Source organism: Candoia aspera, chromosome 7 (genome assembly GCF_035149785.1).
Source record: "Candoia aspera isolate rCanAsp1 chromosome 7, rCanAsp1.hap2, whole genome shotgun sequence".
Lineage (NCBI taxonomy): Eukaryota > Metazoa > Chordata > Lepidosauria > Squamata > Boidae > Candoia > Candoia aspera.
The window spans coordinates 6,319,030-6,336,469 of record NC_086159.1 but is presented as its reverse complement, the minus strand read 5'-3'; the positions used below and the strand labels follow the sequence as shown (position 1 = coordinate 6,336,469).

Here is a 17,440-nt window from a genome sequence, read left to right as displayed (position 1 = left end):
AACAATCATAAGTGTGAGAACCCATTGTAAATCGTTTTTTTCAGCACCGTCATAAGTCCGAACTGTCACTAAACGAATGGTTGTTTAGTGAGGACTACCTGTAGTTCAATTTGTGTGTGGAGAGATTCAGGAATTTGCATCATGTCTTCTGACTGCCACTTGATCCTGGTGGATGTGTTCTGCCAGTCTTCTACCTGTCTGTCCCACATAGTGGCTGTTAGTCCTGTATAAGGTAGAGGATCTACCTCTTCATTACTCCCATATTCTCACTGGAGAGCCTAGTGCATTGCTGTCTTTCGTGCACATACATACATCCAAATCATATTGATAAGGGCTCATTCCTTTTCTAGGTGCCAGATGGATCTTTGGTGGCTCTGGTGTCCAAGCAAGTTACTGCTTACAATGCAGTCAATAATTTCACAGTCTCAAGGACGTCTGCAAGCAAGTACGGTAAGGGCTTTTATAGTTAATCCTTGACTTACGACCACAATTGGGACCAGAATTTCCATTGTAAGTCGTTATGGTTATAAGTTGAGTCACCACATGACTGGACCGGATTTTATGACTATTTTACGGCAGTCATGAAGTGAATCATGGGTCTTTAAGCAAATCCAGCTTCCCCAATGGGCATTATTTTTTTGCTGGAAAATGGCAAAAAAAATCACAAAACTCAATCATGTCACCGCAGGATGCTGCAACCAGTCATATGTCCAAGCTGGCTGCCAAGCACCTGAAATGCAATCATGTCACCTCAGGGTATGTGTGTGAGTTTTGCGATGCTCAGAAGTGCTTTACAGGCCATAAAGCATCCATTCCAAAGCCATTGTAACTTTGGACCGTCATTAAATGAACGGTTGTAAGTCAAGGACTACCTGTACCTCATGGCACATGAGACAACAAAGGAGGCAAAAGGCAGAGTGAGGACACACTCCAGCATTTTCCAGATGGTTAGATGTTCAGAGGGCAGTAACAATCTGGCCAGCCCTGAAGATCAGAAATTACAGGATAACCCGTATAATAAAACTTAGCCAAAATATTGGGAAATAATGTACAATACGGCGTCGAGTGTTCCATTACCCATAATACCATACACCAACTTTGTAGGGGAGTATTATTTTGTATCTTTATTTGAAATATTTCAAGGAGCCCTCTAAGGTTTTTGAAAAGGGCTCTGCAGGGCTTCGGTTTGGTCCCCAGAAGATGCTTCCAGTGCACAGGGTAGAAAAGTAGGAATTTTAGAGCGGCTGCGCCTTTTCCTGAGTTCACACGGTTATGGAATCCATCAGAAATATATTAACCTAAACTGCAAAATTGCCCTTTCATGGCTCATTTGGAAAGAAGGGGTGCTCATCAAACCTGAATGTCCATTCAAGTCAATTTCACATTGTAGAAATTCATGTTTGTGTAGTTACGTAATACCCTGTAGCAATAACTATGAAATTTTTCTGGACTGAATTTGGACTTAGAAGACTGCCTGCTAAATGGGATGGCGTCTGAACTCAAAAGTTGTCCATTAAATCCCAAATCAGGACCGGCTGATCTGCGGCTCTTGAGATTGCGAACGAAGGTTACAAAACCAGTATTAGAGCCAACACGGTCCAACAGTCAAAACACGCCTTCCTAATACTAAAATTGTCCTCCAATAAAAACCCAAACATTTGTCTTTAACTATGCATCTTCATACACCCTTAAGCCGAAAAGTGTGTGTGTATTGACTTTTTAGTAAAAGTTTGTTTAAAAAAATAATTAAGATGAGATCCATGTCATGAAATACAGAATGAGTGCGAAACCAAAGGGGTAACTGGGTTCTGAGGAGTCAAAAAAGTGAAAATGGTGGATGCAATTGTGTAGGTGAAGCCTTTTTTATGTGCATTACACCTAAAAAGGAGCTGAGCTTTGATCATGTGGTTCTGGCTGCCATCTTGATTTTTTTCCACCAGCCCTCCCTATGAACACTCTGTCAATCTGTCATTAGTCCCAAAAGTCCTGTCAAAGCTGGTTTGTTTAAAAGTAGAGATCAAACCAATCCTTGGCCATCTGTGGTGCAGCTATTTTTAAGGTAGCAGCTCATTCCTTATTATTATTATTATTGTTATTGTTATTGTTATTATTGCTTTTTAAAATAATAACAGAAAAAGAAAAAAATAAAAGGAAACAATATACAAGGATACACACGTTATCAAAAAAAAGAAAAGAAATACGTAACAAGTGCTCAGAGTCACTTGCTGAGATGGGCGGCTACAGAAATCGAACAAACAAACAAAGTGAGAAAAATATAACAGAAAGAGTAAAATAAAAATATGAAATATAATAAATCCTTACAACAGTAAAACACAATTCTCTATATATTTACCTAATGCAAATATGATGTATATATATGTTTGTGTGCATATATATATATATAAAATACAATTATAGAACCATCATGCTTTTCCCTAAACTACTGTATTTTGTATGAATAAGTTCCATATTTCTTTATACTTGTCCATACAAAGACCACGTCTATAGGCAATCGGCTCCTAGGTGGCAAGTGTAACCAGGTCTTCAATCCATTGAGTGGGTGGGGCCATACATTGATCTTCCCACTGCCGCAATATCGGTCTCTTAGCCATAGCAAGGGCATGGAGAATCCATTCATGTAGTCCAGTTGTCAGATTCCATGTAGGTAAAGGTAAAGGTTTCCCTTGACGTAAAGTCCAGCCGTGTCCGACTCTAGGGGGCGCTGCTCATCTCCGTTTCTAAGCCTTGGAGCCGGCGTTGTCATAGACACTTCCGGGTCATGTGGCCAGCATGACGACACGGAACGCCGTTACCTTCCCGCCGAAGCGGTACCTATTGATCTACTCACATTTGCATGTTTTCGAACTGCTAGGTTGGCAGGAGCTGGGACCAGCCACGGGAGCTCACCCCGCCGCGCGGTTTCGAACCGCCGACCTTCCGATCGGCAGCTCAGCGGTTTAACCATAATTCAGGATATTGTCCTCTGAAAAGTTTAGCTTTTGTCGCACAAGCACTTAACCCCCTGCTCCAGTTACTCTTAGGAGAACCGGTGATACGCTTCCCATTTTTTTTCCACTGAGCGCTTGGGAGAAGACCTCCAGGAGTTCTTGTGTTTGTGTCTGTCTGTGTTTCCAGAAAACATGATCCGCTACACCGGAAGCCCAGACAGCTTGCGCTCCCGGACGCCTATGATTACGCCTGACCTAGAAAGTGGGGTCAAGATGTGGCATCTAGTGAAGAACCATGAGCATGGGGATCAAAAAGAGGGGGACCGAGGGAGCAAGATGGTATCTGAAATCTACCTAACCAGGCTGCTGGCTACCAAGGTAGGTAAAGCTGGGGAGAAGGGGCTCCACCCCAAAGGGGAAGGTTGAGGGCATAAAAAATGGATTTTGGGGTTGGGTCTGTGGCTTCGGCACCAGATTCCTGCCTCTTTGAAGGCTGTTCGCTCCTCTGTCTCACTGCATCCAACCTGTTTTATGGCCCAAATATCCATTCGTCAGAATTACGTGATGTGCATAAATCTGTATGAAGTCTATTAAATGTTTTACCTAAATTTCATCCATGTTGGATAAATTGTGTAAAATGTACATAATTCATGGGAATGGTATGAAGATTGCCCAGGCACAGCACTCCGAATTCTGTGACATCTGAACTCTATTGAATAGAGCAGTGTTTCTCAACTTTGGCAACTTGAAGATGAGTGGACTTCAGCTCCCAGAATTCCCCAGCCAGCATGGCTGGCTGGGGAATTCTGGGAGCTGAAGTCCACTCATCTTCAAGTTGCCAAGGTTGAGAAACACTGGAATAGAAGATTGTAAGTGAGTTTTTACTGTAATGATACAATTTACAATCACACAGTTATATTTCATTATATATGTTCCATGACTTTGTCTGGGATCAGACACTAAGCAGAGTTAGTCCTGGGTAGTCCTGAGATAGGAGACCACCAGGGGATCCCTGAGCTTTAGGGTAGATGGGAAAGTTGAAAAAAAAATCTTAAAAGCAAGCCGTGCAAATAGTGCCACATGGTTGTCAAGAAAGCCACATAGTTACCTCTTTGAAGTTAACCAACAGTCAAATTCTGAGTGCCTTGGACTGCAAGAAGATCAAACCAGTCCATCCTCCAGGAAATAAAGCCAGACTGCTCACTTGAGGGAATGATATTAAAGGCAAAACTGAAATACTTTGGCCGCATAATGAGAAGACAGGACAGCCTGGAGAAGATGCTGATGCTGGGGAGAGTGGAAGGCAAAAGGAAGAGGGGCCGACCAAGGGCAAGATGGATGGATGATATTCTAGAGGTGACGGACTCGTCCCTGGGGGAGCTGGGGGTGTTGACGACCGACAGGAAGCTCTGGCGTGGGCTGGTCCATGAAGTCACAAAGAGTTGGAAGCGACTGAACGAATAAACAACAAAAAGCATTCAGGCTTGACCTTAAATATAGATTCTTCTTCTTATTTATTTGTCTTTAAATTTTTGATTTTCTTTAACTGGTTGAATTGACATTGTAGATTATATGACCTTGCCTTAATTTCTTATCTCTTTTATCGGTCACCTGGAATCTATTGGATTAATCTAAACCAATGTTTTTTTCAAACTTGGCAACTTTAAGATGTGTGGACTTCAAATCCCAGAATTCCCTGGTTCTCAGAGTTGAAGCCCACACATCTTAATGTTGCCAACTTTGAAAAACACTGATCTAAATCCAATAACTGAATAAATGAAGAATGGCGAGAAAAATCCCATCATTATTGGGAGGTCCATATACAGTAGGACCCAGGATGGAAAAACCACAGCTCTCCTGCAACTCCCCCAGTTCCGGTGGAAACTGGGTTCCCCCATGTTAGACTAGACTAAAATTGGGTTATGATGCACCACATGGTGGTAACCCAGCTACTGTCTGAGCGCATTGTGTGAACCAGGCCATCAGATGAAGATACAAGGTGGTTTGTCTATCCTGGCACAGCCTTTGCTATGAACACAGCAATTGTGATTGTTTCCCAGGTATCATAAGAAAGAGGAGTATCTTCAAACACAAACAACCCACTGATGGGAGATCCCATTACATGATTATTAAATAAGCCAACTCAGTCTGTGGTGTACATCTACACTGACCACCTCATGACTAGTTTTGTCCTTATTGGGACTCTTCAAACACGGGTAGCCAGATGTAATTCGATGGGGTTGAAACCCTCTACATGTGGACCTTTGCACTTGAGACTTCAACTCCCTTCCACTGTGGTCTTCAACTCCCAGAATTCCCCATTAGTGTTTCTCAACCTCAGCAACTGTAAGATGTGTGGACCCTCCCAACAAGGGTCTACCCAAAACACTATCCGCCAGCAGAAGAAAATGACTGGGAGATGGACTTTAAAGGAAATATTCAAGGGAGTACATCTCTGGCCATCCCACCAGCTTCTATCCTTGGAGGCCACTGCCTCCTTGTCCCTAATGAGGCAGCTGAGTTGGCACATATTGCAGTCATGCGGTGCCTCCTGGTGGTCAACATAGCATCTTCGCCTCTTTCCTGCGGCACTGATAAATCAAAGCCTAATTTTGTGATACCTTTATAATGTAAGCGCACTTTGCCCTTTGCAGAACTGGTCCCCCCCCTCCTCCATTTCTCCTCTGCAAGGAGTTCCTCAGGAGGAGAGCCTTTAGGAGAAGACAAGCGGGGAGGAGAGAGAGAGGGACTCCCGAGCAGATCACTTGACAAGGAAATAATCTCTCGGCTGAGGTGTCGACCTAAACCGAGGTTTGGAGGGGGAGCGAGCTTTCGTCTGTCACCGTGCGCAGTGCTTCAGGGGAGATGATTTCCTTGACAGCTTTATAATCCTCTGCTGTTGACTTTCGGCCCAGGGAATACCGCGAAGGTGTTTTAACACTCAGTGCCTTCCACGTGACTCCCACCTTCTTGTCGCTCAACGCCGACGCTTGGTGATTTATGTAGCATTGATTTTGCTGACACTTTCAAAGTGCAGAGCCAAGCAGAGCCAGCTGAAGACCCATCGCGCATAGGGAAGGGAAGCGATTTCCCAGAGACAAATGGGAGACACAGGATGCCCCTTGTGGGTCTGGCCCCTTTTCCCCTGCTCTGACCTTGCCCTGCCCTTGATGCAAAGTGGCCATTAATGCCACCTTGCCTTTTGTTTCTTCTCAACAAGTCAACCAAGACATGTTTGTCTTTGGTACTCACTTTATTTTGTGCGGTTTTGCAACATCCAAGCAAATGAAACCTGTGGTGGCTTCCTGGGATGGCCCGGTTCACACCATGTGCCCAGAGGAGGGCTGAACGACAAACTGCCCAATTCCACTGTAGAGTGTGGTGTGAACTCAACCACTTTGCACTAGGTATCTGATCATTTAAGGTGTTGGTGTTTAGTCTATAAACCCTTAAGTTGTTTAAGAATCAATTATAAAAGTGCTTTTGTCATTAACATCCAATGTGTGAAGATCATCTGGGAAGGCCTGTTAACACCCCACCAAACTACTGTGGTTCAAAAGATGGTGGTTTAGGGATGTCCACAAGGAGAGGGTCAAAAATGTTCAAGTTGGTGGCCACAGCCATGTGATTGAAGCGTCCCTTTTTCATGACACATGTAAAAAAGGGGCAGGACTTCCTGTCCTAACAGTCAGGAACCAGGCTGAGACGAGGAGTAGGTCTCTAGTGTTTATTACTGCTACATAAGACAGAAAATCCTAACAAACTTAAGAAGCGTGGGAAAAACCCAGACAGAGAAACCCCAAAGGTTAAGGCGGGTCTGTTCTGTGTCTCTTTGAATGGCTGCTTAATTCCTCAGTACTACGCATGCGCTTTCCTTTCTGGATAGGGGCCCCTTCCAGCTCGCCATCAGTACTCATGACACTTCAGTTGCATGGTTCTGGCCACCATCGTGACTTTTTTGACCCCCACTGACATCCCTGGGTCAGGATCAGGGCCTTCTTGGTAGTGGGGTAACAAACATAAGTTTCATCCAGAGGGAAGCATAGCTGATGCTCACACTGCTTGTTTTAAATGATAAAAGAAGATATACATGTTCATCTCAACATTTGCAATACAGGTAGTCCTCACTTAGTGACCACAATGGGACTGGCAACTCCATCACTAAGCAAGGTGGTCACTAAGCGAAGCATCACATGACCATGACATATATGATATCACTTCCCATTAAGCAAGTCAGTGCAGGTCATTAAGCAGGACATCACGTGACCGCAACTTGCGATTTCACTGCCAGCTTCTCCATTGACTCTGCTTGTTGGAAGCTGGTTGTGAAGTGTGCAAATGGCGATCACTTGACTGCAGGTTGCTGGAATGGCCATAAATGTGAGGACTGGTCATAAAGTTACTTTTTGAGTGCTGTTGTTACTTTGAACAGTTGCTAAACAGGGCAGTCATTAAGTGAGGTCTACCGGGATGGCAACCGTCTGATGATCTCCAGGCTGCTTTTGAAAATGAACTTCCTCTTCCTCTTCCTCTTCCTCTTCCTCTTCCTCTTCTCTCTGCTGTTTTTTTTTTCTTTTCAATACGCTCTTTCTTGCCTTTCCCCCGCGGTGCCCCCTTGCCATCTCTCCCTTACAGGGCACGCTACAGAAGTTTGTTGATGACCTCTTCGAGACAATCTTCAGCACAGCACATCGTGGCAGTGCGCTGCCCTTGGCCATCAAGTACATGTTTGACTTCCTGGACGAGCAAGCAGATAAGCACAACATCCACGACCCTCATGTGCGGCACACCTGGAAAAGCAATTGGTGAGCGCTTCTAAAGAGTCCAAAACACTTGCCCCGATGTAACCAAAGGGAGGGGAAGGAGAACAGTCTCCAGGTAAGGTATCAAGAAGGACTCACTGATGCCACAGCTGGACTCCAGTAGAAAGCGAAGATCAGTAGCGCTCATCCTAGGGCAGTATTCCTCAACCTTGGCAACTTGAAGACGTGTGGACTTCCCCAAATTCCCCACCCAGCATGCCTTGATCGGATGTCTTAACTTAAGAGAATGCCATTAAGAGAATATTCTCAAAGTTTAAGGAGGTTTTGGAGCCTTCCTACCCAGTGCAGGGCCAAGACGTGTCACTTCCAAAATGTATGGCCTCCCTAGTGGCTGATGTGATAGACCTATTGAAGCTCATCCAGTTCATCAGTGACCATCCTCTTCTGCTGAACTTTAATGTGGTGCAATTAAAGGAAAACAAAGACTATGACATTTTAAGTAGGAAAAACTGGGATATGAGTAGCATTCTGGTCAAAGCGTAGGGCTTTGTAGAGAAAGATGGATCTCAGCTGCTATCACTCTCTGTGTTGAGCTTCCCAGTGCCTCTGTTTGGCCACTCAACAACCCAAAATGAGGGATGAGATGGGCCATTGGCCTGGTCCAGCCTCAGTGCTCTTCTCCTGTTCTTATATAGGAAGTGGCTAAAAACACTTGACTGCTGATAAGTTGAACTTTCTGTTCCTCTGCTAGGAAGCCCCTGCATTATTTCATCCATCCATCCATCCATCCATTCAATTTATACACCACCCATCTCACTGTATAAGTGACTCTAGGTGGCTTACAAGTAAAAAAGGAGAATAAAAGATCTTACAAAAAGATTTTACAAAAAATATACAAAGTTAAAAAGACGGAGAGAGCATACTCAATCCACTTTATGCAAAAAAACCAACACAATGGATTTTCAAAATGCAAGCGGGTGAGAAAAGAAAACTCTCCTTCCTTCCTTCCTTCCTTCCTTCCTTCCTTCCTTCCTTCCTTCCTTCCTTCCTTCCTTCCTTCTTTTGTGAGCAATCCTGCTGATTGCTAGATTGCTGGCATGAAAAGGAAGGAAGGAAGGAAGGAAGGAAGGAAGGAAGGAAGGAAGGAAGGAAGGAAGGAAGGAAGGAAGGAAGGAAGGAAAACAGAAGAGACTTGGAGCGAATGGAACATTAGCATATTATTAACTAATCTGTGCACTAATTTAAGGCTGATTGAAGCCACTCAGGCTAAGTGAGCAGGCTTCTCTAAAAGGGGGGGAAAGATGTGGGTGTAGAAAAGGGGATTACAGAAATTGAAAAATGGTTCTGAGCAGATTCAATTAATTCCATGTCTGTTTTCTCAACTTCTTTCTTCACAATGGTTTCTTGACTTATCCTCTGTTGCTTGCTGCAAAGAGAACAACACGCAGGGATTCAGGGAAGTAGGAAAGAGAGAATCACATGGACATGAAAAGTAGCCAGGAAATTTAGACAGGACATTTACCTTGGATTAAACAAATGGTGGGTGTTGGCACTTGGAAGGTGGGTGGGGATAAAAGGTTTAGGAAGAATCCTTTTGAGCAATATTTTTGTCCACTGGGTCAAAACATCTGCCTGGAAGTGACAAATATCAAAGCTGGGTTCTGCAAGCTGGTGGCCTCCAGATATGATGGATTCCAAGTTATGTTACTCTCAGCCAGTATGATGGAAAGCTGGCTTGACATTATAGAAAATGAAATTCAACACGTCAGAGCGGGATACTAAACTAGGGAAGGGTGATCTAAGTTGCTGTTCTGTTCATTGGCTATACAATCAAATATTATTCTAATATAATTATCCTCAGCATCTCATCTGAATCCTATTTTCTTTCCCAGGAAAATGGGACTACACATTAGGATTATCATTTCATGCGAAGGTGACAGAACGGTTCAGTGCTTAAAATTGCATTTCACAATGCATACTTTTGGAATGTTTTTGGTACATTTCTTTTACAGTCAGAAGCTGCCCCAGAATATGCCACAAATGGGAAATGGGGGTGGGTGGCTGGGGAACGCAAGTGAGTCTCGACTCGTGCATTGTCCATGTGTTGGTGAGATGGCAAATGAAATTGCAGAGGTTGGCCTCTTTGAGTTCAATCTTAATGTGAAATTGGAAGAGCTTTGCTTTGCTTGGATATGATGCAGCATCAGTGGGTGAGAATTTGCCCCATTTGGTGAAATAAAATCCACTATGTGGAGAAAAAAAAATAATAAAACCATGTCTTCCTTCCTTCCTTCCTTCCTTCCTTCCTTCCTTCCTTCCTTCCTTCCTTCCTTCCTTCCTTCCTTCCTTCCTTCCTTCCTTCAGCTTACCATTGAGGTTTTGGGTGAACATGATCAAAAACCCGCAGTTCGTCTTCGACATTCACAAGAACAGCATCACAGATGCCTGCTTATCGGTGGTAGCACAAACCTTCATGGATTCCTGTTCAACCTCAGAGCACCGTTTGGGCAAGGATTCCCCATCCAATAAGCTGCTTTATGCCAAGGACATCCCCAGCTACAAGAACTGGGTGGAAAGGTGTGTCCTGCTCTCTTTTTTTGGTAGTAGCATCACTGGAGGGTCAATCAGAGTCAATCCGACAGCGCTTGACTCTGGCCAGATGAAAGAAAGAGTAAAAGAATCTAAAGTAACTGAAGGGAGGATGCAAGGCCTGGTGGCAGCATGAATGAGCCTCAGTAGCTTTAAAACAGGGGTTGTATGCATTCTTGGAAGAGAAAGCTGTCCCTTGGTTAGCTGTGACATAATGCAGCAATGGTGGCTCTCCAGATATTGTTAGGTTCTGGTCAGGGACAATGGGTAGCATAGTTGGACAGTGCCAAGAAAGTCAGAGGTTCCTACTTCTGTAATAATGAGCTCCAGTTTTAGAGGCAGCACATATATTGGAGTTGGAGGAGAACAAAGCTAGTTGTACATCCCTGCAAGCTTGTTATGAGCTTCCTTGAAGCTTCTACCCACTCGTTGCCGGAGACCTTGAGGGAGGCTCTTTCCTTTCTGTTCCGCCTATTTGTTGTTCACACTCAAGCAGAGAACCGGCCTGGCCAGAGCACCTTAGCTCAGTGTGGTTTTTGTGCTGCCAGACTCTTGACTTAGAAGGATGTTCTCATTAGGCAGTTAGTTTCCAGTTGTGATCTTTTCTCCAAGAGAAGATGCCACTGAAGGAGTGGGAAGAAAGAGAACAGAGTGATAAAGGCAAATGCGTATGTCATCCATTTATGTCCTTCAAGGCACACAATCAGATCCCACCCTTTCTGTCCCTCTTACCCTCCAGAGATAGGCCATTGTGTGCAAGGACTCCATCTTCATCTCCCCACTGACACCAATGGGTCATGGCATCTGACTTTGCCTTCATGTCAGCCCATGAAAAAGACAGGCTTAAGAGGTCCTTAACTGTACTTGTGCTAAAGTTGGGTTTCCCTCTTTCTTCTGATACCATCTAGGAGCAGCCTCAAAGAATATAAATCGGTTAGGTTTTGTCACTCACTACTTTGGAGAGAAGATAGGACTGGCAGTCACTGGGAAGAGAGACAGTGGATCCAATGGTAGAGAACAGATGTAGCCCAGGATTGAACTGTTGGGTTCTTGGTATTCTCTAACTTGGTTTTCCTGCAGACATTTCATTACCGGGTTAGGGAATATCATCAGTGCATGGGAGAGTGGAGTCCTCTAGGGCAAACTATTATTTATAAACAGCTGGCAAACCTCACTCTCTAACCTGGTAATGAAACATCAGCAGGAGAACACCAGGAAACCAACAGAGGCAATAGAAGAAGGACACAGATCAGGTCAACTTGAGGAGGGGTGGAGAGCACTGTAAATCAATAGGGAGGAAAGGCCCAATGTTCATTTTGTTGTGTGTTCCCCATCAGTTTGTCTCTTTAACTATACAGTGACTCACAGAACTGGGTCTTTTCCATGAAGTATGCATCTCTGCATACATGCCACCTTAAGACACACAATTTGGTCTGGATTTCGTGTTAAGCGTACTTTCATTATACGTTTTGATATTGCTGAGCCAGGATTGATATTGCAAAATTTGGAGAAGTAGGAAGCCCCCCAGTGACTCCATGTTGATCTGAGTCTTGATCCTGGAAGTGTGAATCTAAATCAAGGTTTTTCAAACTGTGTTCTGCAGAACCCTATGATTCCCTGGGCTTGATAGGGTTCCATGAGAGACCAAGGGCCAAAGCAGAAAATTAACTCCAATGCAGCCAATTTGCTATCACAAGAGCTTTGTCTCTTGATCATAGGGTCCACATTTCTCCTCCTCCTCCTCCTCCTCTTTCTTTTTAGCTAACAGGTTCCACAGTGGAAAAAGTTTGAAAACCCCTGATCTAATCTCTCTTTTTCTGGTTGCACTCCTGGTGTCCTCAAATCTGCCTTGCAATTTCTCAAAAGTCTTCCTCCGCAAAAGAGCGTTCTGTTTTTCCATTTTATTCTGAAGGACACTTGAGAATTCCTTTCCAATTTCTCCGGGTGATGATTTTGACTTTAACTCTGTTGCCAGAACTGGCAGTGGATGACAGCCCCCTGTGTCCCTTTGGAAAAGATGCAGCACTTTTTTGACCCTCCGAGGTCCCCTGGCTGTTCTCACTTCCCAACCTGATAAAGCCCCGTGGGAGAAATTCCCTTGTGCTTTGCCTTGAGATTTAATAGAGGTGTGGAAAGCAAGAGACATGCTGAAAGGCAGAACCTTCAGACTCACACATATTTTGGGGCCAATTCATAATTAAAGACATCCAAGAACACCATGCTACGCTATTAGCATCTCACCAGAATTCTTTCCTTTTGACTCTGAAAACAAATTCAATGAACAGTCCAAACCCACATTGTTCTCTATGACATTACCTTGGAGGAACAATAGAATTCTCCTGGACTGAGATGTGGGAGATTTCAGTAATGCTGCTGGTTCTCAGGAAGGAGGGAGCACATTCCAAGGAGGAGGACAAGATAAGAGAAGACACAGTCCAGGAAGTGACTGTGGGAAAACTAAGAGGTTCAAAATAGCCCCACCCTAGATTTTCCCAGGTTATTTGAGTGAGTTGGGTGGGGAATAAATGTGATATATAAGTAAAAAAATATTTCCCCTTAAGTTAGGTAGAGTTGCTTTAGTCTGGCAAGGTTCTGTCTGTAAGGTGTGCGTAAATAAAGAACTTAAATTTGGCTGGATTGATTCTTCGTCATTCTTGGGCTGGGCCTGACATGAGAAGACAACCTGACCTTCAAGAAGCTGGGAGATACGATGAGTATGTATCACCTGTATTCTAGTAAATGATGCAGCCTGAATTTGCAAACTGCTACGAACCTTTTCTACCTCTTTCCCAGGCTTTGTAAGCAGCTGGTGTTTTCCTCTCATCCTTAAGAAGAACTTTAGTACAGCGTGAAAACTAGGGAATAATTAAGCAAGGTAGCTCCTGAGCTGCCTTTGGGTTGCTAAGAAACTGCATTGGTAGAAGCTGAGGTCTCCGGCCGAACCTAAAAATAATTATCTGGTCAAATGGGAATGCTGTAGTGGCTGAGCTAAGAAGAATTGCCTTTAATATTGCCTACAACACAGAAGTCTTTAGCTGGTTGGGGCCTCTCCTCCTGACAAATGAGCTCAACCCGAGCTTGAAGAAAGAACAAGCTGTGCTGTCTGCGAGCTGGAAAGAAATGGAGTGTTTCTCTTGCGACGGAGAAAACGCGAAGATCTGCTTCTGCTGTTTAACCTGCACAGGCTTGCCAGGCAGAGGGTTGCTCCAGCAATCAGGAAAATCAGTGAAAAAGGAGCTACCAAGCATGTTGTTAAAACATATGCATAGATCTGAGGCATTAATCTGCACTTTTTCTTGTGTTGCGTGGCATTATGTTGCACTGCGCTGCATGAAAGGGCATCCCCAGAGGGGTCTGAAAGGTTAAGATGGTGGCTGTGCCTGCATAATTGAAGCTGCACCCCATTTTTTATGTGCAATGCATGTAAAAAAGGGGCAGGCTTCAAATGTGCAGTTGTGGCCGCCATGTTGATCTCTTGGACACCCCTCCCCGGATGTGCCTGATTGCGTTGCGTTGCGTTGCGTTGCTTTATATTTTTATTTTGTTTTGTTTTGTTTTGTTTTGTTTTGTTTTGTTTTGTTTTGTTTTGTTTTGTTTTGTTTTGTTTTGTTTTGTTTTGTTTTGTTTTGTTTTTTCACACACCATACTAAACAAGGACAGTTGCAAAGCCCACAGCACCATTCACACCAGATGCTCAGCTTGGCAAATTTTGACTTTGATTCTGGGATATTGGTCTTTTGTGGCTCAGTGAGACATGGGTACCCAGCCTGTCTGGCTAGTTTAAGGTCCAGTGTGTTGTGCTGACCCGAGAAGCGGGTTAATTAATTTGGTAGCCAGCTTAAGTATGTCGTGTGGATGTGGCCAGTGTAATAAACTCTGAAGAGAAATTCCTTGGTGAAGGTGTAGACCTGCCCAAGTTGCTTTAGCACATGTTTCCCAAGGATGAGGTCCTCTAGAGCAGGATTTCTCAACCTTGGCAACTTTAAGATATGTGGACTTCAACTCCCAGAATTCACACTGCTCTAGATGAATGGGAGTTGCAATTTCCTGCATTCCTAGGAATCCAAGTATTACTATTTCAGTTTCAGAAAAGATGCTCCAAATAGCTTCCTAAGTGAATCAAACATTGGATCACCTGTACTGATATTTGGTGTCTCCAGTGAGGCTTGTTTGTTTATTAATGCATTTAGGAGCGCTTTCCAGTAAATGGGGTTGGATCTTTTGTAAACCACCTGCAGCAGCATCTGGGAGGGCAAAGGTTTGGGGAAGGGGCAGATTGATGATAACAGCATCACAATTCAAGCCTGGCCGTTTGGTCCATGATCTGCAATGTCACACATCTCAAGGACACTGCTGACTATCTCTTACTTGTTTATTGATTATCATAAAATTTTATATTAACTATTTTATTGTTGGGCACTGATCTCTGCTGGATAATTTATTATTATTTCTACTACTACTACTACTACTACTAATAATAATAATAGACATTGCAGTAGCTGGAGATAGAAGGGTCAATGAGAAAGAGCTAGGAAAAATAGGGAAACATAAAGAGCTTCAAATAGAGACCAAGCAAACATGGAAAAATAAAGTTGTAGCAGTGATGGTTGGTGAACTTGGTGCCTTCCCAGAAGATCTGGAAAAGTTTCTGGACACCAGAGGAATGGTTAGACTCTCAGCACAACACTGAAATTTGCATTAATTGGAACAATGCATATATTACAGTGATTACCTTTAATTATCTTAGATCTTTGGGAAGGATCCAACAGTAAGTACTAAGGAGGAGGAGGAGGAGGATTGATGATGATGATGATTGATGATGATGATATGCACTTTCCATCTCCATTGCAGCATTGTGTTTCTAACTTTTTGAACCTAAGAGGGGAAGAATGTTGGTGTGTTAATTGTATCTGTTGTTGGCTTTCAGAGCAATAAATACACCCAAAAACGTAGTTAGAGGATAACAGGATTAAAGCTAGCATAGCTACAACTTAAGCTGCCAGTAGACACCATGGTCAGCTCCTGGTGAAACTTCTAAGTGAGAGAGAAAAAGGGTTCCCAGACCCATCTTCAACTTCTCTGTTATTCCGAAATAATAATAAGCCAAGCTATTCTAAGAAGGTCAAATGTGTCTTCAGCTATCTTTTATTCATTGGCCAAGTAATGCCATAGCTTCTGTCAGAGAAACTGAGATGCAGAGTTGTCCTCAACTTTTTGAATTCAGAAGAACTCCATTTACAACCTAGACTTCACCTAAGAGTCACTGGAACTGGACCATTTCTTCTCCACCACTGAAGTCCACTTTAGTGTTGTTGTTGCCTCTTTGAGCTTGGAATTCTGTAAGCTTTGGAAGTATTTGGCAAGGTCCCAAAGCCATGGAGAAGAACAGACCTTTGGAGAGGAACCAGCTCATCAAGATGCAGGGTCAAAACTAGGAAAAGAAGTAGTAGTTGACCTTTGATTATATCCTGGGCTTCCAGTCTGCAACTCTCCTTGGAAATTCATCAGAGTTGCTTAATAACATTTGTCACAAGCAATAAAATATTTCCATGCAGCAAGGAAATCACAAAAGCTTGACATGTAAGGAGGGGGGAAGAGAAAATGGAACTGAAGAGGCCAAAGGCTGCCACTCAGTTTGCTGATAATGTAAAGACATTGTAGCAGATGCCTGGATTGATAATGGCTTCTAGAATTGGATCACAAATAGATCATAGAACAAATCAATCCAGGATTCTTCTTGAGGTCCAAATGACCAGGTTCTGATTAATGCATTTTGGACACATGATGCAAAGACCCAACTCCCTTGAGAAGCTTATAATGCTGGGAAAGGAAGAAGGGAAGAAAAGAAGAGGATGACCAGCAGCAAGGTGGATGGACTCAGTTAAAGTAGTGATGACTGCGGCGTTAGAAAACTTGAGCCAGTTGGGGAGAGATCGCCCGGAGAAGGTCCATCTACAGAGTCAATAACAATCAACACTGATGTGATGGTACATAATCAATCAGTATGAAAACCCAGCTCTCTTGAGAAGTCTATAATCCTGGGAAAGGTGGAAGGAAAGAGAAGAAGAGGACAATCAGCAGCAAGGTAGATAGATTTGTCTGCAGCAGTGATGGGTGTATCATTGGAAGTCCTGAAGGTGGGGACAGTGTTCTGGAGAAAGTCTACCTATGTGGCTACTAAGAATTCACACCAACTTGATGGCACATAGTGATAATCAATGAAGTTAGCAACAGGAAGGGGCTTTTTGCTCTTTGTTTGTTCCTGGTACCACGCCCCGCCCATGCCTAGCTCCCTAAACCTTCTGCCCATTCAGAGTGGCAAGGAGAGAAAGAAAAGTAACCAAGCATGTAAAAAAAAGTAATAATACAAGTAGTCCTTGCTTAATGCCCACAACTGAGACCAGGATTTCAGTTGCTAAGTGAAGCAGTCATTAAGCAAATCCAGCCTGTTTTTATTACCTTTTTTGTGGCAGTTGTTAAGCAAATCACCGTGGGCATTAAGCGAACCACATGGTCATTAAGCAAATCACACAGTTCCCCATTGATTTTGCTTGCCAGAAGCTGGCCGGGAAGGTCACAAATGGTGATCACAGGACCACAGGACACTGTGACGGTCATAAATGCAAACCAGTTGCCAAGCACCCAAATCGTGATCACATGAGCATGGGGATGTTGTGATGGTTGTAAGTGTGAGGACTGGTCATGAGTCAGTTTTTTCAGCACCATCATAAGTCTGAACTGTCACTAAACAAATAGTTGTTAAGCGAGGGCTGCCTGTAATTATCTCCATCTCTCAGCTGTCACTTTACATTTGCAGAGTCACAGAACCATCCTTCCTTCCTTCCTTCCTTCCTTCCTTCCTTCCTTCCTTCCTTCCTTCCTTCCTTCCTTCCTTCCTTCCTTCAAAGGCAGAACCAAAACTAGGAGGCTGTGAGTTCCAGTCCCGCCTTAGGCATGAAAGCCAGCTGGGAGACCTTGGGCCAGTCCCTCTCTCTTAGCCCAAGAGCCAATCAGGCATGGTAGGAGAGTTCTAGTCCCGCCTTAGGCACGAAAGCCGGCTGGGAGACCTTGGGCCAGTCCCTCCCTCTCAGCCCAAGAGCCAATCAGGCGTGGTAGGAGAGTTCTAGTCCCGCCTTAGGC

General features: G+C 43.8%; 1 protein-coding gene across 1 annotated transcript in view; it reads left to right on the top strand.

Annotated features, from left to right (window-relative positions):
* LOC134501276 (plexin-A4) overlaps positions 1 to 17,440 on the top strand; it is a 65,776-nt gene that overhangs the window by 37,650 nt on the left and 10,686 nt on the right. Inside the window, exons 10-13 of the mRNA XM_063308929.1 lie at positions 351 to 450; positions 3,136 to 3,326; positions 7,584 to 7,753; positions 10,076 to 10,288. Of these exons, the coding sequence (XP_063164999.1) occupies positions 351 to 450; positions 3,136 to 3,326; positions 7,584 to 7,753; positions 10,076 to 10,288 (674 nt within the window). The remainder of the gene's footprint in view (positions 1 to 350; positions 451 to 3,135; positions 3,327 to 7,583; positions 7,754 to 10,075; positions 10,289 to 17,440) is intronic.